The sequence below is a fragment of the Papio anubis genome, chromosome 6 (assembly GCF_008728515.1).
Source record: "Papio anubis isolate 15944 chromosome 6, Panubis1.0, whole genome shotgun sequence".
Classification (NCBI taxonomy): Eukaryota; Metazoa; Chordata; class Mammalia; order Primates; family Cercopithecidae; genus Papio; species Papio anubis.
In genome coordinates this window covers 116,296,328-116,324,005 of record NC_044981.1, presented here as the reverse complement: position 1 = coordinate 116,324,005, position 27,678 = coordinate 116,296,328, and the positions used below count along the sequence as shown (strand labels likewise).

Genomic DNA, 27,678 nt, shown 5'->3' with positions numbered 1-27,678 from the left:
TAGGAAGCTCAACGGACAATAGTTTCCATTAGCTAGATCAAGAAGGAGATTAAGAAAGAGGAGGTTAAGGTGGGGGAAGTGCAGAGAGAGTATTCTAGGCAGAGGGACCATGATGTAAAGAGATTTGGAGGCAAACAAGACCATAGCTTACTAGGAAAATGAAAAAATAAATAAACAAAAGGTTTCAGTAGGGTTGGTATTCCTTGTAAGGAATGTTTGTTTAGCTTCAAGTATGTGAAGCCAAAATTTATTTCAGGGCTGATCCTAGTGTAAAATCACTTTTGCTAGGATGGTTAGAATTATAGGCTTGGTTTCAAGGGCTGAAACATACCTCTTAAGATCCAGAAGATAAACACTGTTGACTCATTCATTCAATAAACAACTTTCAAGCACCTAATTGTGTCAGGCACTAGGACAACTGCAGTGCTGAACAAACACATCTGGCTCCTGACTTTGTGGAAACTGAAATCTAGCCAGTAGACTGGGCACTGAACAAGACAATACAAGTGTAGTGAGTGTTTCTAATGAGAAGTACTGGTGTTATATGAGTGTTATTAGAAGTCTCCAACCAGTCCAAGAATGCTAGAAATGTTTCCAGGAAGCATTACTCTAGCTAAGATTTCTGAAGAAGGAGAAGGGGTTGGTTAGGAAAGGAAGAAGACTGATGGGATAGAGCAGTCAGGGAATCTGGATGTAAAGATGGGAAAAAAGAAGCACTCACAGATGATGGAAATGAAGCAATTCCAGAATGCCTGGAGCAGAGGAAGTAAGAAGGAAAACATAGTGAGACAAGACTCGACAGGTCTCTGGGGCCAGATCACTCAGGAAGTTAGAGGAAGCCTTAAGAGCTTGGACCTTATCTTCTGGACAATGAGAATCCACTGAAGTCACAGACCAGGGTGCACTGTGATTGGTGCGATGTGTGTTTCAGAACTATCACTCTATCCCCAGTATGGAGGATTCTTAGGAGGCGAGCAAGATATGAGCCTGAGCTCTGGGAGGAGACTGGTGCAGGGTCCAGGGCAGACATTACAGTGGCCTGACTTGTGGCTTTGACAGGTGGGATGAAGACAGTGAACAAAGAGAAATATTAAGTAAGAACAAAAGTAAAAGTAAAGTTGCTCAAAAAATTCAATGTTAAGAGCTACACAGAGCCAAGAGAGACATGCCTTTGCCTCAGGATTGTTAGGCTCCGAGACCTATAAAAGTTGAACTATAACCAGAATAAATGTATAAACATACTACAACATGATTGATCTGGAAAAGGAGGAGAGCAGAGCAAAACAGTCACCCAAACAAACATTGGAAATGACCACAGATCTCTATAAGGTGGAGGTGGGTGAAGGGCTTGGTGACCAATGGGTTCATTACAAATTTAAGATGAACCTAACTGTCTTCATTTGATGCAATCAAATGTTTAACTATTGAATCTTATAACCCTCCATCCCCTCCTTCTGCCTCTGTGTGAACAAGCAATGGTCAAGTCTTGTCTCCCCTTACAAGTCTATTGATATATGTTGCAGCATTGTCAATGCTGTATGTTATTTCCATTACAAATGAAAATGGAATGAATTCTGGCATGTGTCAATCTTATTTCATGAACTTGTTTAATGTAAGTCTCATCCTAGCTGACATATCATTCTTTTGGGGGCAGACAAAAATAAGCCCTGCATTTAGGATTGAGCTGAGAGTGAGCTGTGGGAAGGGTGACAGCAAGACTGAGAACCAGATCCTGGCTGGCCCTTGGAAAAACTTTCATTAGGAATGTGCACTCTTTGGGGTTCAAGGCAACTCACCGTGTTTTTCACATTTACTTTTTTTTTGTAGCATTCAGTTTATTTACAGTAGAGATGACAATACCCACATTCTGCTTATCACACTACTCATGAACATACTACATTCATATGGCATCATACTGTTCTAAGATAGTGAATTATGTAGTAAGTAGATTTTAAGAATCAGCTCAGTTTGTGTCCCAAAGCCTACCTTATTATACCTGTGCTTAGCTTTTCTGACCAGAAATTCATAGACAGCTTATGTGTTAACATGTACTACATCTATATTTCATTTCTCCCACAGTAAGAGTCCTAGCTCCCAAGAAAACGAATGAGAGGGTCAGAATATCTCATAAGTATATATTTTTATTATTCCACGATAGTCATACAAAAGTCCTAGAATAACTACTAATACTACCACTACCAACTCATTACTGAGAAGAGTTAAAACAAATTTCATACTATCTTCCTATCTCCTCCTTTTAAAATAGTTTTACTACATCTACATTATTAGAGTACAATACCATCTTTCTTTTAACTTTCATTTCATCTTAGTTCTACGATTAAGGATACGTTTAGCACTTACCTCCTGTTCCTATGATGCTGTCTCCCTAGTTATTTCACTAGTCTGAAGCTTATAATCTTTTTCTAGAGTAGATTTCTCAGGAAAAGTTCATGAGACTAAAACTTAGATTTTGCTTATTGGAAAAAAATTTTGTCTACAATCTTTATCTCAAAAGCCAATTTTGCTGGATATAATTCAGGGTGCACATTTTATTTTTCTTAAGTATTTTCAATATGTTGTTCCAGTTACATTTAGTATAAAAGCTTTGCTGCCCCTAAATCTGATAATAATCTTTCTTCCCTTATAAAACACTTACTGATTTTTCCTAGACACCCAAAATATATTTTTCTTTTTCTATAAAGTCTAGTCATTTTACTAGAACAGTTATTGGTACTGATTGTATTGGTCAATATTCTTAGAAATGTAATACTCTCTTTTAACATGGATTTACATTTTTTTAATTTTAGGAAAATTTTCTTGAGTTACAGTCCTCAGTATTTGTTTCCTTGCCTTAGTTTTCTTCATCAAGAATTCCTAGGATCTATATATTCAATCATCTTTGGTTTGCTTCAATATTTACACTTTTTCTCTAATCCTTTTTATTCTCTCATTTCATCTACATGTTATTGAAGTATAATTACATACAGTAATATGCATTGACATTAATGACAGTTTGATATATCCTACAAATGTGTAATACACTCATGAAACCAACCTACAACCAAAACCTAGGGCATTGCCCTCACTCTAGAAAGTTTCCTAGTGTCTCTTTTTAATCTATCCTGTTCTCTAATTAGAGACAACCGCTATTCTGATTTCTAGCCCCATATGTTAATCTTGCCTGTTCTTGAACTTAATAAAAATGAAATCATAAGGTAGATATTATTTTATGTCTCTATTTTTTCACACAACATGAGATTTATCCATGTTCTTGCATGTAACAGGAGCTTATTCCCTGTAATTGCTGAGTAATGTTCCATTGCATGAATATACAATGTTTATTCTTCTGGTGATGAACGTATGGGTTGTTTCCAGCTCTCATTATGACAAACAAAGGTACAATCAACATACATACCCAAGATTTTATGAACATATATTTTCATTTAGGATGGTTATATGCTTAGGAATGAAATTGCTGCTTGATAAGGCAAGTGCAAGTTTAACTTATAAGAAATTGCCAAACAAATTTACACAACGCTTTTGTCATTTGGCCTCCTACCAAGAATGTATGAGATACATTTGGTGTTGATAGTCTTTGACATTTTTAGCCACCTAATGTGTATGTAGAGGTATTTAATTATAGTTTCCATTTGCATTTTCCTGATGACTAATGATCTTGAGAGTCTTTTTATGTGTTTATTGGCCATCTATACACCATCTTTTGTGAAATGTCTATCCAAATTCTTGCTTTTTTATTGGGCCATTTGCCTTTTATTATTAATCACATAATCTGGATTTGAATTCTTTGTCAGATTTATGTATTGCAAATATTTTTTCTCAGTCTTTGACTTTTTATTTCTTACTGGTATTTTTTGATGAATGAAAGTTTTTAATTTTGATGAAGTCCAATTGATAAATTTTCCTTTTTCAGTTAGTGCATAGCTCAGTGTAGAAACCTTGCCTATTCCTAGATCATAGAGATACTCTCCTATGTTTTTCCTAGGAGGTTTATGGTTTTGACTTTTACATTTATTACTGTAATACATTATTACTGTACTACATCTTGTAATACATAAGCAACAGGTCTTAGTTTGTGTGGCTATAACAAAGCTGTCCATAGACTGGGTGGCTTATATACCATAGAAGTTTATTTTTTACAGTTCTGGAGGATGAAGTCTGAGAATAGGGTGCCAGCATGGGCGGGTTCTGGTGAGGGCCCTCTTTCACCATGTAGACTGTTGTATTCTTGTTGTATCTTCACGTGGCAGAGACACTGGAAAGCTCCCTGCGGTCTCTTTCATAAAGGTAGTAATCTCACTTATGAAGCCTCTACCCTCATGACCTAAGTGCCTCCCAAGTGCCCTGCTTCCTAATATCATCACATTGGGAGCTAGGATTTCAATGCATAAATTTGGAGGAGGCACAAACATTCAGTTCATAATAGAGTGGATCGAGGTTTTTGTTTTTGTTTTTGTTGTTTCTAAATATACATTCAGTTCACCCAGATCAATTTTTGAAAATATTACCTTCCCTCATTGAATGACTGGTACTTTTGTCAACATCAACTGAACACATGTTTAGTCCTGATTATGAACCCTCTATTCTGTTCTATCCATGTATTCATCTATCTTTTTGCAAATACCGCACTGACCTGATTACTGAAACTTTAGTCTGAATATCAGCTAGTGTAAGTCCTTCAACTTCGCTCTTATTTTCCATGATTGTTTTTCCCATTCTAGGTTTAGGATATCATTTTCATTATTCAAAAGTTCATCGTTACGTTTGACGCTATCTCTAGGTTTTGCAGAGATGCCCATTAATAGGGTTGAAGATATTCCCTAATACTCTTAAGTTTGCTGAGAAATTGATCACAAATAGGCATTGAATTTTGTCAAGCTATTCTTCTGCATCGGTTGAAATGATTATATTTTTCTATGTTACGGGGGAAATATATTGAATTATCAAATATTAATCAAACCCTGAATTTCTAATATAAGCCCTCCTTTGTCCACTATATAGACTACTAGAAACAGGGTATACCTTGTCTGACATTAGTATAATTAACAGCTTTTATTTTTGTTTGGTGCTTGCATGATATACCATTTTCCATCCTTTGATTTTCAGCTTTCTAACCTTTGACGTTCACCTTTCGTGTTTATGTGTTTAAGGATTGTCTTATATGTGCAGCATATAAGTTTGATTTTGCTTTTCAGTCTAATAATGTTTACCTTTAAATTAGAATATCTAGTTTATTTACATGTGATGTAAATGCTGATACAATTATATTTATATCTACCACTTAACTATTTTCTATTTCACTGGATTTATGTTCCATTTTAGCTTTTTTTTCCTTTTATTGATTAGTCTAATATTTATCAAAATAATAATCACTAGTATTTTAATATTCAACCTTCTCCTGTATTAGTTTGTTAGGTCTAAATTCTTTTATTATTTTTTATGGTCACCATAGAAATTACAAAAAAATTATTTAATCTCTTACAATCTCACATAAATTAGTAGTTTTATCACTTTCCAAGCAAGTCAAGGATCATGAAACACTTAAATTTATCTTGCATCACTGTTGTGCTTTTTTCACATGCATTCCATTTCTACACATATTTTACATCTTATCTTATATTACTATTAATGTGATTGATTTGCATAATCAATATTTATGTATCCCCATATGTTTCTCCTTTGTGTTATAATCCAGTTACAGACTGAGCTGATTTGATGTGGACTGTGGTTTTATAAAACTTGTTCTGCTTCACCTGGTGCATCCTGTTCTGAGGGTGGAGCTATCCAGGGGTCCTGGCTGAGATTCTGGGTTCGGATTGTGTACTTGAACCTGTAATTCTTTGAAAGTCTTGACTCCAATTTTGATTCCTCAGCACTGTGAGACTTCCAGAAACTTTACTCTGATGTTCAGCAGCTTTCTGCTTGGTTTTGTATCCTGTGCTTTGTGTAGCCTAAAATGTGATAATCTTTCTAGAGGGAAACCACCAAGTGTCAGTCTGACTTTTCTTTACTTCCTTCTCTCCAGGATCTTAGTTCCTCAAGTTCTAGCTGCCTTGGAGCACTTGAGTATTTAAAATTTTATGTCTACAGTCTTGTGAATGTATCAACAATTTTCCTTGCTTCTTTGCCTCTTAGTTAAGACTCTCTGCCTGGATTCTTAGTCTGTTGTCCTGTATCAAGAATCATCAAAAATTCCAAAGAGAAAAATAGCTTGAAGATGATCTGCTTACCTCTCTGAAGTCCTATTCCTTCCAACTTATTGATCTGTTGGATTCTGGTTGCCGTGACAGCTTCTCAATATCTTCCAGTAGTTTAAAAAAATTTATCTGGTTTTTCTTGTTGTTTTCAGTGGTAGAGTTAGTTTCCCCTGGGGTACTACCTATTAGCTGAAAGCAGAAATCTTCTTATACCAATCTTGATCCCTCCCTTTTATATTATATCTACCACTTAATATTATTGGAGGATGTTAGAAAACCAATAACTTTCTCAACAGGCTTTGATGTGGCTATGTTGTTCTTTAGGACTATGGTGATTATACTTGTAATACTATAAGAGAAGTTGTATGATAATTGCTTATTCAGTTCTTTTTCAGGTTCCATGTGTGATGACATGAAGGTATTAATGCCTCTGCTTAAAGACAAATACCAGTGTAAAATAAACCTTAGTGGAAATAGGTGTCTAATATTGAGGTTAGTGCTATAGCCAAGAATTTCATAAATCCTCACAAAATTTTAGGTTTTAGTGTTATAAGTCCTTTATAGTTATCATTACATCCTCAGTTTTAAGCCTCTTACTAAGTAATTATTTCTTTTTTTCAAAATATTCTGAGGTGAAAATTTTAACTTTTGGCAAGTTGTTTTCATCATCCTTTTCTCTTCTCGTCCGTGATAAATCAAAGTAAGATAATAAAAAGTCTGACTTTGGCAGTTTGTCATCTAAAGTCTATCTGGAAGCACAGCAGGCTATTTTCCCTTTTGTGTAATTTGATTTGCCTTTTTTTTCGTCCTAATTTTGAGCATCTGCTTTCTCATTGGAAAAGATGCCTATATGTGAGAACAAACACTTAAAATGTAGGTACAATAAAATAATGTATTTACAACATGAAAAGTACTAACTGTACTCTACTGTAGAATTCTGAAATAAGAAAAACTTCAGTAGTAATCAACTTAAAAAATATTGGTACTGTGCCAAATTCTATCATTTAAATTTGGCATATTTCCTTAATAGCTCTTCATATCTTTTAATACATAGTTTTAGAATGTTTACATTATATCTTTTTTTAAGTGAAAGAAAATATGTGTGCAGCCCCATATAGTATCTCAGTTATTGGGGTAAAGCTAAGAGGAAAAGGAATCATACTCTGAATTATTAGGTCATGATAACTTTATTTTTATAATAGAAGTTATTGCTTATTTTTATATTAAAAATAATAAATACTTACAGTGTGCAATTTGGAATATATTAGGAAGCACAAGGAAGCTAATAGTAATTACTTCCAGTTATATCTAGAAAGAAAAATCACCGTTGATATTTTTATGTATATCCTCATTTTAGCACACACATATATACATACAAGCATATACATACACATTATTTTTACCAATTTTTTTTTAAATTTAAATTTTCTTGGGGGACATTATGACATTCAATATTAAATTTTAAAATTAATTTAAGAATTTATAATAAAATAATTGCTTTTCCTATCCCTGCAATTAGCAAAGTAATAGAGAAGCTCAAAATTATTTCTTGCTAATATTCATATTAAGAATATTTCTATATTCTGTTTTGATTTATTCAATCATTCATTTAACACTCATAATAAGTAGAGTGGCCATATGTCTTTGTACCTATCCAGACAGTCCCAAGTTATCCCTTTTTTATGGCTTAATTATAAAGAAAACTTCTTTCACTCTTAAAAGTAATAGGTTTGCATGAGAAATTCTATGGTTTTCTTAATTATTTGAAAAAATTGGGGCATATGAAAGCAGAATAATGTGGCACGTAAGGTAATTCTGACATGAATTATATCAGTCTTTAGAGACTATGGCCTATGGGAGATTAGAATTTACATTAATAACATATAAGGAGTAAAAAGGATCACAGGAGAGATACCGAAATTTCACCTACATTGCAATGTGAATTGTACAGGAACTTGATAAACATGTTGGAATTGTGAAGGAAACATATGCAAGATTCCATGAAGGCTAAGGATCCTTTAGGGAACCTAAACATTACCAAAGAAACAGAGGGAAGAAAAATAATAAGATATCATTTTGCAACCCTCAGTTTGGCAAAAATTAAGAAATAAAGAATCCTGATGAGACTTTTGTTTTGGGTAGAATGAAAGAGACTGTGGCCGAATAGCTCCCAAGAAGAATAATTGGAAAAACAATAGGAAAGACAAAGGTAATTTATTTACAGCAGGGAGCTACTGAAATGACGAAGATTAATGAAACTAAAATCTGAGAGAGAGGAGAACTGAAAACTGAGACAATTATCTGCAGCCGTGTTTCCATGGGGCAAACACTGATAGTGCAAATTTGCCAATTCAGGGCACTATCTGGAGGCTGAGTGTATTTGTTCATTCTCACACCACTATACAGAACTACCTGAGACTGGGTAATTTATGAAGAAAATAGGTCTAATTGACCCACAGTTTCACAGGCTTAACAGGAATCACAACTGGGAGGCCTCAGGAAACTTACAATCATGGCAGAAGGCGAAGGGAAACAAGCACGTCTTACCGTGGCAGAGCAGGAAAGCAAGTGAGTGAAGGGGGAAGTGCCACACACCTTCAAAGACTCAGATCTCGTGAGAGCACACTCACTATCACAAGAATATCAAGGGGGAAGGGGGAAGCCTGCTTCCATGATGCAATCGCCTCCCACGAGGCCCCTTCTCCAACACAGGGATTACAATTCGAGATGGGATTTGGGTGGGACAGAGAGCTAAACCATATCCCTGAGTTTCCAGGGTTGGGCCCAGCGGAGAATCAATGGAAGGAGCAGAGGAAACAGGAAATCTTTTGGTCACGAAGGACTGGGGTGAGGAAATGAAAGGCCAGAGAGGCTTCACTACAGGTCCAGCTTCTCCCTCAACACATTTGTTGTCTGCCGTTGGGTGGGTCAGAAAGATTAAAAGATAGGCTGAATACATCTGACATACCGAATAGATTTCCATAGAGTTCTCCAGTGCTGAGAAACAGACTCATGGAGGAGAGAGCTCAAAAACACTTTCATAATCATGTGAAGCTAAAATGACAAAATTGAAGACTCAAAGTCATTCAAACACATGATCAGGGTTCCGTGTCGAGATATTTTTTCTAATTTTGAAGCTATCTGCAGCACACCAAAAAGCAGGTGATGGAGAGAAAGACCCACCAGATGAAGTGCAATAGTGCACAGCCAGGCTTTCTGTTGAAAGTCCTAAAGGGATATGCCCTATGGTAGACTGATTTTTATCAAAATTGCAAAATGACTGTGAGTCAGCTGAGTCACTGGTTGAATTATGTTAAGCAGTGTCCCTCTACTTCGCAGAGAAAATAGTAAAGCAAGATAGCACTTTCTAGGGCCTCAACATAATCTTATTTTATATGTTCACAGAGTCTCATCTGATATAAAATACTATTAGGCATACCAAGAGATAGGACCATATTTCTGGAAAACCTAGGGAAACAGACAGTAGAAGCAGACCCCCATGTGATACACTATTGGAGAATGTTAGAAAATCAAGTCAGGATTCTTAACATTGGTAAATAAAGGAAAAGAATCATCTATTTGCCTTGCATTTTCCGTTTGAACTCTATCTCAGAGGAACTAAATAGATGATGAGGGAAACTTCTTCTTTAGAAAGGAAATATAGTTGACAGATACAAAAAGGATGATAGAATTGCATCACCACTTTGAAGTCTCATAATAAAATAATTTATCTACACTCTGATAATTAATGGCTGCTAAATCCACCAGAGGAAAGACTGATGGGATGTTTTTACAAAGTATGCATCAGGATGACAACATCTGATATCTTTGAAAATTGCCATAATAAAAAGTTAATTTTAAAAGTGTTTGAAAACCAAACAGAATGTCTAAAAACCTCATACACTAGTGTAAATTGTGCAAGAACTTTGCAGAGCAATTTGGCAATATATAAGAAAGATGAATGTGCATGCTCAACAAAGTACCAATTCTAGTTTTAAGTAAATATCATGGGAAAGAATCTCCCACGTTTGTGCAAGAAGACATACTTGACAATGGTTATTGCAGCATTGATAAAATAGCAGAATGTAGGAAACAAACTAAATGGTCATCAGTAGAAGAATGGATTATTTGTTAAAGTGTGGTATTTATTCAATTTAATTTAGGTGAGTGAACTAGAGCTATACATACCAACATAATACTGTGCAAAAAGGGAAATTGTTGGATGGAAATGTAGAGTAATGTCAAGTATATAAAATACAATATGCTAAACACTGTCATGTATTATTTACTGACACATATGAGTATACATGTTGTAAAAGCATTAAAATATGCCAAGCGACAATACATACCAATTTGTCTCTTTAAAAGGAGAAGATTCATATTTGGAATAATATACAGAGGGCTTCAAACATATCCTTAGTATTTTCAAAAGAAAGAAGATTTTAATAAGGCAAAATGTTAATATTTGGCAAATCTATGGTAGTAACTAAACTGAATGTTATTAAATCATTCTCTGTAGTCTCTTACTAGTTTATGAATCTTAATATTAAAAATTTTGAAATGAAGCAATATTTTACACCTATATGGAAAAACTGCATTGTGCATATAAGAGTTTTGACATACATGCGTGTGTTAAAAGGAAGGGTGGAAAAAAATTTCCGTTTTCAGAGAGCCTGCACACATACTCAGAGCTCCATTCTCCATTCCTATGAACAAATGCTGAAAAACAAATATTAAAATTCAGAAAATAGGCAGAAATGCATTTGGCTTTTGAGAGCAATCAGAGGCACAAATTATGTATTTATCTATAAAAACAACATAAAATAGACTGTACCCTGCTAAAATGGTCTTGAGTGGTGGCTGTCATTCTTTATGATTACTTTGGACAGCTGCTGCATTATTATTTCCATGGTGAGCTTTCTATATTTTTGAGACTGACCATCTGGAATTGTATAGACCAATTTATCTCTGCTAAAAAGTAGATTAACCTCCAAACTTCCATAAACATGCAACTTCATAGACAGCTAACCTGACTGTGTGCCTCACCTGTTCCTGACAAATCCATTCAAAGTCACTGTTGCCCAAATAAAAAAGTCTGGAAGAGAGAGAAAATAAAGTCTAGTTTATTTTCTACTAGAAGTTATTGACATTCTTAAGTAAGGAAAGTGGTTAAAGTCAACGAGTAAAGTGAAGGGAAGTTTGAGATCCTATGAAATAAGTCTAAGCTAAATACACACTGATATTTAAAATATCTGTGTCTTTTGTCTGTGTCTTTATTTTTCCATCCTTCAAAATAAGGGTATTAATAGCAATGGCTTATGGCTTAGGCTGGAATAGCATTTTGCTATTTGAAAGCATTTTCACAATACCTTTTCAACAATCCTTCTTTAAGGGTGAAAAAATTGAGTCTGAAAGAAGTGATCATACAATTGGAAAGTGCCAGGCCTCCTGACTCAATGTCCAGAGATCTCATTGCTAACATCATACTGAGTAAAATTTATTGGTAACAAATTCTGACTTCATTTAAAAAATAAATATTTACATAGAAAGTGGGGAAGAATGGGTGACCTGATGTAAATAAAATAACATATTAAAGCAAAGTCATACAGAGTTAAGTATCTCTCAAAGACAGATAGGTTGTTATATCAAGGAAGATTATTTGGACAATGGAAATACATGGGTAAAGCTATGCAGAATCCATCAGTGTATGATAAGCAGTGACTTTACAAAAGGAAGAAAGAAAAGGAAAAAGGAATGGGAAGAGGAGGGTAGGAGAAGGAAAGGGAGAGGAGGGAAGGAGGGAGGGAAAGAGAGGAAGGAAGGAAGGAAAGAAAAAAGGAAGGAAGGAGAGAAGGGAAGAGAAAGAGAGAGAGATCTTTGCACTTTAAGAATAAATTGAAGAGAATTCTTTCTAACTAAACTACTTCTGGGGTTTCTTTAAATCCACAACTTCTGCCAAAAGATTCAAGCACAGATTTGGGACTTATATTTGACAAGCCCCCATATGCTACATTTTACCTCCAAGCTTTTACGCTGGCTTGCTGAATCTGTGGTTGGTTGAATATGTGGTTTTACAATTACTAAAAATACCCTGAAGTCAACCTCTTTCTCTCAGTTTTTATGCAGTTGATAAAATGGCCACTCTGGCCTCAGATTTTACATGGCTTGGCCTGTAACCTTTAATAAAACACTCCTTTCATAAAAGCAAGGTCTGTACGCAGGGCCATTTATATTTCACTGCAATGCAAAGTGAAAGTCAGAGACCAAAAAAAAAGGGGATCATAAAGGAGATGCTTTATTGTTGTTTTTTTTTTTTTTCAAATCTCTCCATCAATAGTTAATTAGGGTGTCTTTGGGATTACTCAGAGTTGCTGTGTGAAGCTTGGCTGTCAATATGCCTGAAAGCCTCAAAGGAACCACAGAACTGTCCCCTAACTGCAGGAGTAGTTTAAAGAGGGAATGTAAGTCACAGAGGCCACAGAGCTTCCTGTCCAGTTCCCGGGAGACACAGAAGTACAGATGCAGCCCGGGTACACCACACTGTGCAACTGTGCTAAGGTCAGTACATCAAGTCTCTAAGTTGTCAAGGCATCCCCCGACCCCTTGTTTTTATCATTAGACATCCCCAGCAGGCAGGACCAGCTGCATTATTTGCAGGGCCCAGTGCGAAATGAAAACACGGAGCCCCTGATTCAAAAAGCAGGGGAAGTGTTAACGGTACTGCATTATAAAGCCATAGCTTCTCTTGATTTGTCATGGTGTTTTGTATTTTTCATTTAGTGCTGTGTTCCCTTGTGTGGGGCAAATGAAGTCCCACCAGACACGGCCGCCCCCATTTTGTGACTGCACGTGCATGGCCCACAGGCTGCCAGGTTCCCCTCCAGCCAGTTACCGGGCAGAGGCCATAGGAAAGTTGAACCAGTTCCCTTTCTTTCTCATATGCCTCTTGCCTCAGTCCATATTAGACAGGCGACTCCCAAGGGTATTGCAATAACAGTGCAGAGACATCTAAGGTATCTGGATAAAGGATGGGCAAGAGGCTTGCCACTGCGTGTTGCCTACCAAAAGTGTAGTGGCACTGCCAGTCCAGGGAGGAGAGAACCACTGCCATTCATTGTCTTGAGATAGTGCAGGGCACATATATCAGACCCTGATCTCGTCAGGACTTGTGCCCAACCCCTTGTCAGTGGTGGGCAATGGAAATATATGGGTAAAGCTATGCTGAATCCATCAGTGTGTGACAGAAAGGAAAGGAAAAAGGAATGGGAAGAGGAGGGAAAGAGAGGGAAAGGGAGGGAAGATGAGGGAGGGAGGGAAAGTGGCAGTGATTTCTAGGCAGGAACAGGTAGTGGGAGGCTGGACAGGGCTGAGACCCAGGGGACAAGAGTCCAAAAAGCCCATAGCCTGTCCAGAAAGGCAGGGAGGCTGCAAGATGGGGGCCATGTGTAAACTGAGGCTCCCAGCGCATGCTCTATTTTCCCATTGACCATCACTTACAAAACACAAATTAAAAGATAACATTATTATGAATTTCAAGAGGATGATCACAGAGCACTAAACATCAAGTGCAGGGCTCTTTAGAGGGAGGGATTGTGTTTGTCTGTCTGTGCTGGTTACAGGCCCGTGAAGCTGGTCCTGCCAGGGCCCCAGTTCCCAGTGCCAATTGAATAGACCATGTACAGACATTCCTCACAAAAGTAGAATTAATTAGAGGGTCAAGAGCATGCAAACAAGGCAACGCTTGATGCTTTGAGTGTATTTTCTATCTTCTTTCATGAGAAATAAAGTTGTTTGAATATTATTTTACATATTACTTCCCACTAACTTCATTTATATATTCAGACATACCTTTACTCCTGATCATCTCCTTGCTAACATTTTCATTGTTTCAGTGATCTTTGTGATTTCAAGTGGGCATCTTGAATGTCAGGGGCATATTACCTTTACAAGTTTGATAGCAAGCAGTGTCTCTTTTCCTAAGTTTCTTAAATGAATGGATTATTGCAGTAATAATGAAGTTACACCAAGGTGTCTCAAATTCTTATTTTTGGATGAGGATTTCAAATTACTGTGGTTAGATCATGCACCTTTAAATGATTTCGTGAATGGTCCAAACTTGATGGAATCGTACATATGGATTAATTTTGTTGCTTCTCTGTTACATTCATTGTGCTTTGGAAAATCTTTTCCTGACTTATACATTCAGATCAAATCCCTTGCTTTCAGGTAGTGAACATCTGTTCCAGAGTATTCTTTTTTAAAAGTTAAAACTCACAGCTCTTCTTCCCAGCATGTGTCATGCCTCAGCCTGAAAGACTTGGAATGGGAAGGGGCATGGTCTCCTCCTGCAATACCTCTTCCTCCTCTTTCTTCCGAGTTTTCACTCTTCTGTCTACTTTGATGGGAAAAAGAGATAGAAGAGAAGGAAAAGGTCTTTGACTTGCCAGGAGCCATTGTGGTCCTCTTCCAGGTTACCCTGGACAGTTGTTATCAGGATCTTCTGGGTAGAGGGTCAGATGTTGACTCATAGAGAGCACTGATGAGTTTGAGGAGCCCTATAGGGAACTGCATCACTGCAGAGTCCCCTGACATGAGAGATTTCTCTCCAGTTGAACCATCCTCATCCATACCACCTGTAGCATGTGCTGATAGTTCACCCTAAGCATCTTGTCCCTGAAATTATTTTCTATGACAGGCAGCCCGCTTATGTGGCATGACAGCCAGACAGCTTTATCCCACCACCTTCTGCAGTGCTAGCTGACTTATGGGAAAAGCACTTATCCTTATTCCAAAAAATGATGGAAAGACCAACTACCCATGGCTGCCCATCAGCCTTGTCATGTTTAGCCAGTTCTCTTCTCCATCTGCCAAAGGGGCACAGAGGACAGATTATCCTAGGTACTGTATAGGGAGACATCCAATTAGGGAATGAGATGATATTCTTCCCTTGTACAGATTCTTCCAGTCTCAACAGGTGGGTCTCTTGCTGCTCCCCATCTCTCTACCATTGGACACTTTCTGTCTTGTGAATGCCAAGAGATAAATGTGACTTTATATGAAGTGACAGCAATGCATTCATGATGCCATAATATGCAGGAAAATTAAGAGTGCAATTAAGTCACAGTGTCAGACAAACTCTTGCACTTCCTTTAAGAAGGGTAGAGGGCGGGAAGAATCAGCCTACATCAAAGTGAGTATAGGTGAAGTCCACTGCCACCAGGGATAAAGAAAGGTGTCAACAGTGGAGGGAAAGAGCCAGCCTAGGATAGACACACACACAGAGAGCAAAAAAACATCTGCCACTTGGAAAGAGATGCACCCCACTGACATGGCTTTAAGAAATAGCCTGGCAATAAGAAACAGCCAGGCAGAGCAGAGACCATACAGGAAATGGAGGTGGAGGCAATACAGAGCAAGGCTCAGGGCCAGGCACTGCCTGAGTGGTGGACTTGCCATATCTGTACACATGTATAACCCCCTCGCTCACTGGGTGTCTTTTTCTTTTCAATCTTCAGGAAGAGGCAGCCAGAATTCTCGCCCACCAGCCAATGTCCGTCGGCACATGTGCAGCTTTGAAAACCCCCACACTGCAGTGAATGTGTAAGAGAAGCTGCATGGAAAATCTAGTGTTTTGCCCCTTGCTTTCTCTCTCCTGGGTTTTTCCACTTTCTAACATGGAAACAGATGTGATGCATGCCATCAGAATGAAGAATTCATTTACGTGCCATGGTTTGCACGACTGCCTTAAATTTATTGTCCATCGTTCTTAAAAGGACACTGTCAAGTTGTTCATTTAGTCTTTTTGCTTTTTTATGTTTTGATGCACTATTTTTTTTTTTTCTGATTCTGGAGATTCACTTTTGTTTGTGACTCCCACTCACAAGCTCGAAAGTGAATTTTCCCCCTTCAGAAATTTGTCAGCTTCTCCTTGGCAAACAGAGCTCTTTCTTTTCTTTTCTTTTTTTGCCTTTTTGCGGTTGCACAAATGTTTGAAATGATGCTGTCTGCACTAAAGTAAAAGTCATAGCTTGAATTTATGGAAGAGTTCTATCATGTCAGTTTGCGGGGGTGGGTGCCAACATGAGCCTCTGCTGGGTGCCTCCCACGCCCTGGGGAGCACAAAACAAAAGTTTTGTGTGTCCCACAGAAAGTACACTTTACAAAAAGGAAAAGCAGTCATTTTCCTAACATTATGAGTGATTTTTATCAGATTTCCTCGTCTGATAAAAACGATGCATGTTTGGTCTCATTTTTGACCTTTAGATCTTGACAGTGTCTTTTTAAGTTAACAAAAGAACATAGACCATGTTCAGTTCGTTGTGCACGGAGTCTGTGGTCATTTTCAGCTGTTCCTTTACAGCCCTTCAAACTCCTGGGAGAGTCAAAGGTACACATTCCTGCAGCAGGAGGGAGTCCACTGATGAGGTGCCTGTGGCTTGAATAGCTCTTCAGATGAGAAGAGCCCGATTTGTTCAAATGTCTGCTACTGAACCTGGCCATGGAGGCTGGTGAATAGGGCCATAACATCTCTTCCCTTCACTCAGTGGAGTGCACTGGGAAGTCTGTTGTCTGCCTTTCTGCTTTTCCTCATACAAGCCCAAATAGAAAGAGTGTGGTCTCCACCAAATCATATTGATTCTTAGAGGAACAAATACGGTAGTCCTGCTGGTGTTCCAGGTAGTAACTGAGAGGCGTCTGTACATCTAGGCCAGAGCCACTCTACTGTGGCTGGATGAATTCTCTGTAATTCTCCCAAGCTCAGAAGGCACTGAGTGTTTCTTGCATCATGGGGTGAGTCTAACCAAGGACACAGCAAGGAGATTCTAATTGTGAGAGCTGCTGGCTGCCTGTCAAAAAGGATTGATGGGAATGGGTAGATGTGCTTGTCTTATCATGACAGCAGGGCCAGAGAGAGAGGAGAGTTGACTGACATTTTGTGACTAAAAGGTGAGTGCCTAAAAGCAAAAGTAAAAGCTGAATGTGGTACCTCCCTGGTGGGTGACAGAAAATAAAGTAACAATCAGCAAAGCTAACAGACTGGCCATTAAGAACTTTCAGAATAGGATCTATTCAAGCACTCCTTCTTCAGACCATAAAGGATTAGGAAGAGATAAGTAGGTTTAAATCTGTGCACCATAGACTAAACTAAGACTGGATATTTTTAGCCATGGTTGTTCCTGTTAAATTTTTTTTTTAAAAGATATGTTCTTCTGTGACCTTCAGTTCCCACTGTTTTTGTGAATAGGCAAGGCAAAGAGATTAGTGATGACGGAAATAAAGCTGCCTACTGGACCATTATGATCTGTCTAGATCTATCCTACTCCTGAGAAATAATCCCAACAGAGCAATGCAGCTGTAATTTTTATCGCAGTTAGAAAATCAGCGAATTTTCCAGTTGCAGGAAATATGGCAGTTGCATTTCTTTGTTGGGAAATCAGCAAATTGGAAAATTTACCAGTTTTCCCATTTCCCAGGGTAAATTGTGAGAACTCCAGGTAGAGCCGAGGAGCATCAAAATCTCTTATTATTAAGAGATTGTTTCTGGTAGCACAAAGCGTAGAAGAAATAATAACGTTTGATCTGAAGTTCCTTTAAAGGGAGCATAATTTACATTCATCTATACTTCCTGAAGAAATATAATCATATTTGTTATACCTCTGCTAAAGCAATGCCATGGTACCAACATGTTGTCTTAAATAGACTTTGGTACAAGAACCAAATTTCTTAGATCAGCCAGTAATCATGATTACATTGGACCAAAGACCATTCAAAATGTACTTGGAAAAAATTTAGTATCCATCAGAATTCTATTCTTTAATATGAAATAAATTGAGCAATTTTCTCGGAAGAGTGGAGCCTCTACCCAGACAAAGTTTATGGTGCCTTCCATACTTTACTGAATTTGATTAGGTAATTTTATCTCTGAATGTCTTTTTCTTTATTGATCAAATGAAGAAAGCACAGGTCTTAATAAAGGCAAACTGATTTTCTTTGTATTGTATTTTATCTGGTGTCATATAACTTGAGGATGTAGGATGTAATTGATGTAAACATCCTAAAAGAAGAACTGCATATTTAGACTTCGTGATATTCTCTAATTTCAGCAAGCCAATGGCTTTCTGACTAGCTTAAGATGAAGGTAGAATTAAAGGGGAAAAGGCTAAGCTTCACAATACTATTTAAGATGTAATATCAACAGAAACTACCACGTTCTCATATAATTAGAAAGCACATTCAGAGATTCTCTACCTTACAGCCAGTGATGAGTCAAAAAGATGAGAAATTGTAATTATGTTCAGATAGGCCCCCAAGTTTGAGAATACATTCTAAATATGCAGATTTTTCTGGAAGGCTTTCAAGAAGTGGAGCTGGAGTCAGTGGGAGTCCTTTGTATTGATGACAAACTTGGGGTTGCCTGGGAAAACAGAAGTCTGATTCAACTGGTGTCAAATAGTTCTTAGGCCTGAGATTCTACAAGACCTACTTCTGAAGCTGCACTGGGGTACCAGAGGGCTGATGAATGTGAAGTTGAACTATTTGGACAGTTGTATTTCCAGCATTCCTTTGGGAAAGTTTTGGTGGGGTCAGAACCTCCCCTTCCTTGACAGGCCTCATATTCTAGCTGTAGCTGCAGGAGCCAGAGCAGAACTGCCCCGAAGCCTGTGCCTTTTGATATTTTTTCTTGATGAACCAATTCTCTCCTTTCTGGGACTCAATGGTGTTTTCTGTTTCCATTTTCACTTTCAGAGAAAACAAAGACTACCCTCCTCAGGTTCCAAAGAGTGAGCCTCTCTTTCTTATGCGAAGGTCTTGCATTATCTGTGGGCGTTCTGGATACTGTCCTTATATCTGTTGTGAAGCTATTCAGCCTAGAGGCAAAGACTTGATTTGGACATAAGAAAGACAGGTGTTGTGTAAGCTTCCCCTTCAGGCAGCTTGTGCAGGAGGCTTCCCTCCTGATGATCTGAAACACCCACCCACTGTTATTCCCATTTTAAACCTCTCTGGATCAGAGAACAGTGTACTCTGCTGATGTAACTAGTACTTACTGAAACAAATAAAACAGACAGGATCACTGAATGCCAAAGATACACTAATCTGTTTACACCACCCACTCTCAACTCTCAAGAGTGCTGTAAATATTGGGTTTTCTGTTTGGGGGATTGAGATAGTTATCTAATGAAAGAAAAATCAAAGCAAGATCCTGAACCTGTTGTTGCTGGAACTGCAGCCTCAGGCCTGCCCAGATGTCCACACAGTAACTATACATTATTCTATACATTCTGTAGGCCTAACAGTGTTTTCCTCCAATTGAGCCACCTGAGATATTTACTCTAAATGCTGCTGCATTTGATCTTCAAATATGAGATTGTTTTAGGTCTCAGGTCTGTCTTTTGAAGTTTGAGCAAAAGGTTCGGGTGCTTTGTAACAAGTATGTGGTGTTTTCTAAACCAGATTGCTTTTCCTAAGATTAGGAGGCCAAATAAAATTAAACAATAGAAGGAGGAAGCTGGTGGCATAGCAGAAACAATTAAAGTTATCTGGGATTAAATAAATATCATTTTGCAGGGTAATACTGTATTTTTATAATGTGTTTACTCTTTTTTGATATAAAGGGATTTGATTTTATATATTTTTCTGTTCTTAATATCACAGTAGTTGGTTCCCAGCCTTCTCAAATAAGATACTCTCGTTTCTCAACAAAACAGTTCTTAAGCCTTCACCTGAATCTATTATTACTAAATGTACCTCTATTCATGGCCATTTGAATATGGAACAAAATAAAAGCTTCCCAGAATTTAGTTACACATGTATTAAATAGCACACTTTATTATAACAGCATCCACATACATTTAAAAACAGCAGTGCGTTGTCTACAAATACATAATATTTATTCAGTCTAAAAACAATGCTTAATGCAGGTATAGATACATGGACCTTTCAGATTATCTATGGACCACAGGTAAGAAATGACTCATCCCGAAGGACCAAAGTTTATACTCACTGCTGCAAGGTCTGTGAGATGATACATTCCTTCTGCTATCTTTGGTTTTTAAAAAGCAATTTGTTTTGTCCTTGAAAAAAAGATTATGCTAATTTTGTTAATCTGATAAATGCCCTGAGGCGTGAGATCTGTTTCCTAATTAAATAGTACTTTACAGCAAATCTAGAGCAAGACTGAGGGGAACGACAGTTACCAGTTTTGAAGGCCATAGTGAAAATGTCCCATCTCAACAATAAAAATTGGATTTAATTAAAATAGAACTAAATTATGATTATATCTGTCTGCAACATGATTAATAATACCATTAACTTATGGGTGCTTTTGATTTAAAAAGAGGCCTGCATAGAACCTGTGGACAATGAGGAAAACAGCCCATGTGAATGAGTGGGATCACCTTAGGGCTTTCCAGGAAACAAGCTACCTTTTTGCTATTATGTGTGGAAACTAAGGGACAACTAAGCCTGCTGGTTGAATTAGAGGCAGACTAGTTCTCAAGGGACCTGTTTTTTTTTTGTTGTTGTTGTTTTTATTTTTATTATTTTATTTTTTTTAACACACATACACACAACCAAATAGATACAGGATAACATTTTGTTTAAGCATTTTTCTGGTAAACATTAAGAACACATTTCCTAACGCCTATTAAGAAGTGGGAAGGTGGGGAAGGAAACATTTTTTTCTTTTTTCTTTTTTTTTTAAATTTTTTATTTTTTTTATTATTATACTTTAAATTCTAGGGTACATGTGCACAACGCACAGGTTTGTTACATATGTATACCTGTGCCATGTTGATGTGCCGCACCCATCAGCTCTTCAGCACCCATCAACTCGTCATTTACATCAGGTATAACTCCCAATGCAATCCCTCCCCCATCCCCCCTCCCCGTAATTGGCCCCGGTGTGTGATGTTCCCCTTCCCGAGTCCAGGTGATCTCATTGTCAGTTCCCACCTATGAGTGAGAACATGCGGTGTTTGGTTTTCTGTTCTTGCGATAGTTTGCTGAGAATGATGGTTTCATTTTTTTCATTGCAATTTAAAATGATGCAAATCACTGAGTTGGATGTTGTATGTAGTAAGACATTCTTAAGGAGGGCAAATAAGTTTTATATTTGCCTTTCTAGAAGAGGCATATTGAATGCATAAAGAGAAACAAAGTGTGTATAGTGGTAGATGAGGGGGTTGTTGAGAAATATTAAGTGAGGGATGAGCTTACCTAGAGTTTTAAGCTCAGAACAACTGCGGATTCTGGCAGTGATTCTGGCTGGCTGGTTGACTACCTGTTCTTGCCAGGAACGCCACTGGCCTGTTCTTTAGTTTGTTCACTTCAGAAAAGAGTCAGCTATTCCAACAACATAGTGTGGAAGTCAATGAGACAATTTTTTAAAACTTTACAAGTACTTATACAGTCTCAGATAAAGTGTAAAGCATATATTTGAAAGAAATATTAACTTTGATATAATAGAGATGACCTTTTTTTCCTAGAAGATTAAAAATGCAGTGTAGGTTATCAGATATATGGAGGAACCACCTATTTCCCAAATAATGAGGTCAACACTTTTAACTGTTTTATCTATTTTAGAGCCTTTATATCCAAAATTTTCTATAATCAATATCAGACTTTTACACTCATGTGTACTTATCTGTCTCACTTTACGTTTCAAGATTATAAAATATGAAATGTCAAAACATTGCCTTCATCATAAATGGTGCTCACATATAATTTTTGAAGTATTCGTTCTTATATTCTCAAGATGATTAAATAAACCATTATTTAAACTACTAATCATTTCCTACATTTTTTCCAAACAAAAACTAGAATATAGTCTATTTCACACCTCCACTTCAAGAAAAAAATATTCCTTTTAATGTCACACATGTGTTATTATTATGCTACTTTCTCTGTCATTTTACTGAGTACAGAGAAAAAGCAGACTTCTTAAAAAAAAAAAAAAAGAAACAATTATTTCCTGATTTAAGGATTACCACCGTTGTTATTAATAGAAGGCTATGGTAAGGTACCACCATATGCTAAAAGTTATACAGAAAAGAAGCTAAGTCCAGAAGTAAGATCAGAGTTATTACAATAGGACAGAATTTGGGGTGTATGCCACAGTACATCTCATTATTTTCTTATTCAGGGAGAAACTCCATATGTCTGGTTTTCTGTGGGTGCCATGAAGATGAGAGTTGATACGGCTGGGAGACTGCTGGCACCCTAAGACTTTTCTTCACCAAGGCTCAATGAGTAGAGGTCTTTGTCTCAGTAACTGCTGCTTTGTCTCAATCATAATCTTGTTCCTAATGTTCCTAGTGTGAAAATCCCAAACTAGTTGCTGTGAATCAGGGCCTTTATGTGAATTGTGATCCACTGTATGTGTGAGAAATTATGCATTGAAATGTTTTTTAAAAAATCAAAAGCTACGAAGCTCATAAATTGACCATGAGTCCGAGTTTTTCTGTCATCTGCTTTTTTATGTTCCTTATAGGTACCCTGTGTGATCACGCCACCCTGGTCATGGGAAATACTTGCATATGAGAATGGGCAACTGAGAGGATCTATTTTATAATCCCACAACACAACGAGAGTAGCTTTGTATGTGGTTCTTAATTTGTCCCAAGGACAATAGCCATTATTTTGGTTGTTCATATGTAACTAAGATTTTTTAAAAAAAGTTTTCCTCCATCAGTTGGGAGTTTTTCAAAAGTGTGTGTGTGTGTGTGTGTGTGTGTGTGTGTGTGTCAGAGAGAGACAGAGAGGGAGAGGGAGAGAGCGCAAGGGAGAAAAAGAGCTTTGTGAAATCTTAGACCTAAATGAAAATAGCTATTTCTACAACAAACTGGCTTTTCTCCTCAACAACTTTTCTCAGGGTCAATATTTCCTTCCTTGGCTCGGGATGGAATCACTGGCTGCAGCTCCAGTGGCATCCCGTGGTAACTACAGCTGTTGGTGTTCCTTTTGTAAGAGGCGGTATGGGGTGCTGGAGCAAAGGCCTACAGCAGAGACAGCAGTTAAATTACATTGAGCTAGGTTTGCATATGTTTTATATGTATTTTATCCTGTGTGCATGATCTATCTGCAAATAAATCCATCTCTATTTTATTCATAGTTCTAATGGCAAGTCTGTGTCATGGTCTGAACCAGGTGGAGGACAGGTGTCCAAGGGACAGCACATGTGGCAGCGCCTCTCTGTGCACGTGAAGACTAATGAGACGGCCTGCAACCAAACAGCCGTCATCAAGCCCCTCACTAAAAGTTACCAAGGCTCTGGCAAGAGCCTTACCTTTTCAGATACCAGCACCAAGACCCTTTACAACGTAGAGGAGGAGGAGGATGCCCAGCCGGTTCGCTTTAGCCCTCCTGGCAGCCCTTCCATGGTGGTGCACAGGCGCGTGCCAAGCACGGCGACCACTCCGCCTCTGCCGCCCCACCTGACCTCAGAGGAGACTCCCCTCTTCCTGGCTGACCCAGCCCCCTCCAAGGGCTTGCCCCCTCTTCTCCAGCAGCAGCAGCAGCAGCCCCCTCCACAGCAGAAATCGCTGATGGACCAGCTCCAGGGAGTGGTCAGCAACTTCAGCACTGCGATCCCGGATTTTCACGCGGTGCTGGCAGGCCCCGGGGGTCCCGGGAACGGGCTGCGGTCCCTGTACCAGCCCCCGCCACCCCCGCAGCACCTGCAGATGCTGCCACTGCAGCTGAGCACCTTCGAGGAGGAGCTGGTCTCCCCGCCCGCGGACGACGACGACGACAGCGAGAGGTTTAAGCTCCTTCAGGAGTACGTGTATGAGCACGAGCGGGAAGGGAACACGGAAGAAGACGAACTGGAAGAGGAGGAGGAGGACCTGCAGGCGGCCAGCAAACTGACCCCGGAGGATTCGCCTGCGCTGACGCCTCCGTCGCCTTTTCGCGACTCGGTGGCCTCGGGCAGCTCGGTGCCCAGCTCCCCCGTGTCCGAGTCGGTGCTCTGCACCCCTCCCAACGTGTCCTACGCCTCCGTCATTCTGCGGGACTACAAGCAAAGCTCTTCCACCCTGTAGGGGGGAAGGGTCCACGTAGAAAAGCAAGACAAGCCAGAGAGCTCCTACACCTCCAGAGATGTGCGAATAGCTGCGGGGAGAAACCTGGGAGTGGGGGACCTCGCCGGGAGGAGAGGAGGAGACCGCTGCTGCTGCTGCCGCCTTAAGTAGGAAGAGAGGGAAGGACACCAAGCAAAAAATGCTCCAGGTCAGGATTCGGATTCTTGAATTACTCAAAGCCTTCTCTGGGACGAAAGGGAATTCTGACAAAGCACAATTCCGTATGGTATATAACTTTTATCACAAATCAATAAATAATGACATCACAAACATAATTTCCTCTTTTGCACAATTGTGCATAGATATATATATGCCCCCACACACTGGGCCATGCTTGCTAAGGAACAGCCTACGTGGACATGCCAGTCGGATCATGAGTTCACCTGATGGCATTCGGAGTGAGTTGGTGGAGCCGGACAGAGCAGGTGCGCGGAGGGGAAGGGCCAGGCCAGACCCAGCCCAAACGGATGATGGGATGATGGGACAGCAGCTCCTTGCTCAGAAACCCTTCTTTCTGCTGGGCTGACTAGACTCCTCATCTTCAGGAGACTCAGGAACGGAGCCGCACAGGGGTCTCTCTTCATCCACCGCAACCCATCCAGTGCCAGCTTTGAGACTGCACTTGAAGAAAGGTGCATGGACCCCTGCTGCTCTGCGGATGTCCTTTATTTAGGAAAACAGGAATAAGAGCAAAATTATCACCAAAAAGTGCTTCATCAGGCGTGCTACAGGAGGAAGGAGCTAGAAATAGGACAATCCATCAGCATGGGACTTTGGGAAAAAAAACAACAACACAAGATCAGCTTCTCATATTCCATATTCACTTATTGGCGATTTGGGGAAAAGGCCAGAAGAAGAGATTATTTCGAGAGTGGCGGGAACCCTTTTGTGGATTAACTTGTGTTTGTGCCAAGCGGGCTTTCCATTGACCTTCAGTTAAAGAACAAACCATGTGGCAAAATTGTTACCCTTCCACTTACTGTAGCAAATAATACCTACCAGTTGAACTTCTAAGATGCGTATATGTACAATTTGGTGCCATTATTTCTCCTATGTATTACAGAAACAAATCCATCTTTGAATCTAATGGTGTACTCATAGCAACTATTACTGGTTTAAATGACAAATAATTCTATCCTATTGTCACTGAAGTCCTTGTAACTAGCGGGTGAATGTGTTCCTGTGTCCTTGTATATGTGCGATCGTAAAATTTGTGCAATGTAATGTCAAATGTCAACCTAGTAGTCAATCTAACTGCAATTAGAAATTGTCTTTTGAATATACTATATATATATTTTTATGTTCCAATAATGTTTTATACATCATTGTCATCAATATCTACAGAAGCTCTTTGAAGGTTTGAATACTATAGCTCAATGTTTTCATATGCGACTTGGATGGACATTTTTCTTCTAAGATGGAACTTATTTTTCAGATATTTTCTGACGTGGCGACATGTTATTAATGAAGTGGTTTGAAAATTTGTTATATTAAAAGTGCACAAAAACTGAGAGTGAAAATAAACGGTACATTTTATAAGCTTGCACACATTATTAAAACATAAGATTGAACAAAGCATTTAGATTATTCCAGGTTATATTAGGTTTTTTAAAAAGATTTTCCACAGCTACTTGAGCGTCTAACATACAGTAACATCTAACTCAGCTCATAATTTGTAAAATCTTTATCAATCACATTTTGCCTTCTTTTAATTTTTATGTTCATGGACTTTTATCCTGTGTCTTTGCTGTCATAACTTTTTGTTTCTGTTATTTGCTGTTGTGTAATATCCATTGACATGTAATCCACTTATTCCATCTTTACCATCCCTTTTTACCCCCAATAAAAGGATTTTTCTTGCTGTTTTGATTTCTTCTATTATTTGTGGAATGAATTCAAACCCCCTTAAATATCTTTGTTTATGCCTTATGTTCAGTCATATTTTAATATGCTTCCTTCATATTGAAGCTTCTGATTTCTCAGCCAAAAATCATCTTAGAATCTTTAAATATCCAGTGCATCATTTGTTCAGAATTTAACATCCACTCCAATGTTGGAGGATTGTATTTCTTATACTTCTACTGCCAAGTTTAGTCAGTTCCACACCAAGAATGAACTGCATTTCCTTTAAAAATTATTTTAAAACACCTTTATTGTAAAGATCTCATGACTGAGATGTGGACTTCGGTTCCATGTTTTCATTGTAAGAAAGCAGACAGAGGAAAATCAATGGCTCCAGTGATTAATAGATGGGTTTTTAGTAATTGACAAATTCATGAGGGAAAGCATATGATCTCTATTAGTGAATCATGTTTATTTTTTACTCTTAATGCCACTAATATACATCTCTAATATCACAGGGCTTGTGCATTCAGATTTTGTAAAAATTAGAATAGATAAGGAAAACAACTTATATTCAAGTATAAGATGATATTAGGTTGGTCTAAGACATTTGGTGAACATGTTCATTCAACTGTGATCACTTTATTACTCTGAATGCCTATGATTATTGTGATTATGGGGTCTCCTGAATAAATAGAGTATTAGTCCTTATGTCATCATTGTTCAAAATTGGAGACGTACACATACATACCCTAGACCAAGAGGGCCGAAACTCTTCACCTTAATGTATGTGCTGATACAAGTTGTTCAGCTTCTTGTAAACGTGTTTTCCTTTGGCTTGTTACTGCCTTTTGTCAAATAATCTTGATAACGCTGTATAATAAATATTTTCTATTTATTAAATGTGTATGTTCTTTCTCTGTAGTCTGTGAGAGTTATAATAATAGAAATAGACCAGTAGAAGAAATAATTCCAAGGTTTTGATTTGACTCAGAACATGTCTTCTGGGTGAAAGCTGGAGAATGCCACACAAGATCTACAGATCAAGTAGGTGAGAAGTACAATTTGACCATGAAGAAGTGGTAGCTCATGTTATAGCAGTTTTAAATGAACTCCAAAATTAAAATTTGCAGTGCCCTTGGCAGATATTGTCATTCGTCTTTTTGATGAGGGTGTGAGGCTGAACAAACTCCTGGCATTCTAGTGGAGCTCTGGGGGCAAATGCATCCAATGGTCCCGGCTTTGTTTTATTCACACCCTGCAAGGCTTTTCTTTCCATGGTTCACACTTTAGGGGGACCTCGTTTCCAATCTTACTGCTTCTCTTCTGTTCACCCTAAGTTCTACTCCTCTACATTTCAACAGACACTTCATTGGTTCCCAAACAAAGGAGTCTCTGTTATTCACATTTTCTGCTATGAGATTCCTGCAAAGTAAGGCATTTCCCAAGTATCACTCAAAAAGAGAATGTGATGGTACAAGGACCACACCATGAGATTCGGTATGCGTTTTGATGGCAGGAGCAAGCACCATACAGGAAGT

At 38.4% G+C, this 27,678-nt stretch overlaps 1 protein-coding gene across 3 annotated transcripts in view; it reads left to right on the top strand.

Moving 5' to 3' along the window:
- The window catches only part of GRM1 (glutamate metabotropic receptor 1), a 364,089-nt gene extending 337,049 nt beyond the window's left edge, over window positions 1–27,040 (top strand). For 2 of the 3 annotated variants that reach the window (XM_031667358.1, XM_031667360.1), the window contains one exon: window positions 23,329–27,040. In XM_031667358.1, coding sequence (XP_031523218.1) covers window positions 23,329–24,256 — 928 coding nt within the window. In that variant the 3' untranslated portion in view covers window positions 24,257–27,040. The remainder of the gene's footprint in view (window positions 1–23,328) is intronic. The other variant, XM_031667359.1, reaches the window with a different exon arrangement.
- Window positions 27,041–27,678: the final 638 nt, after the last annotated feature.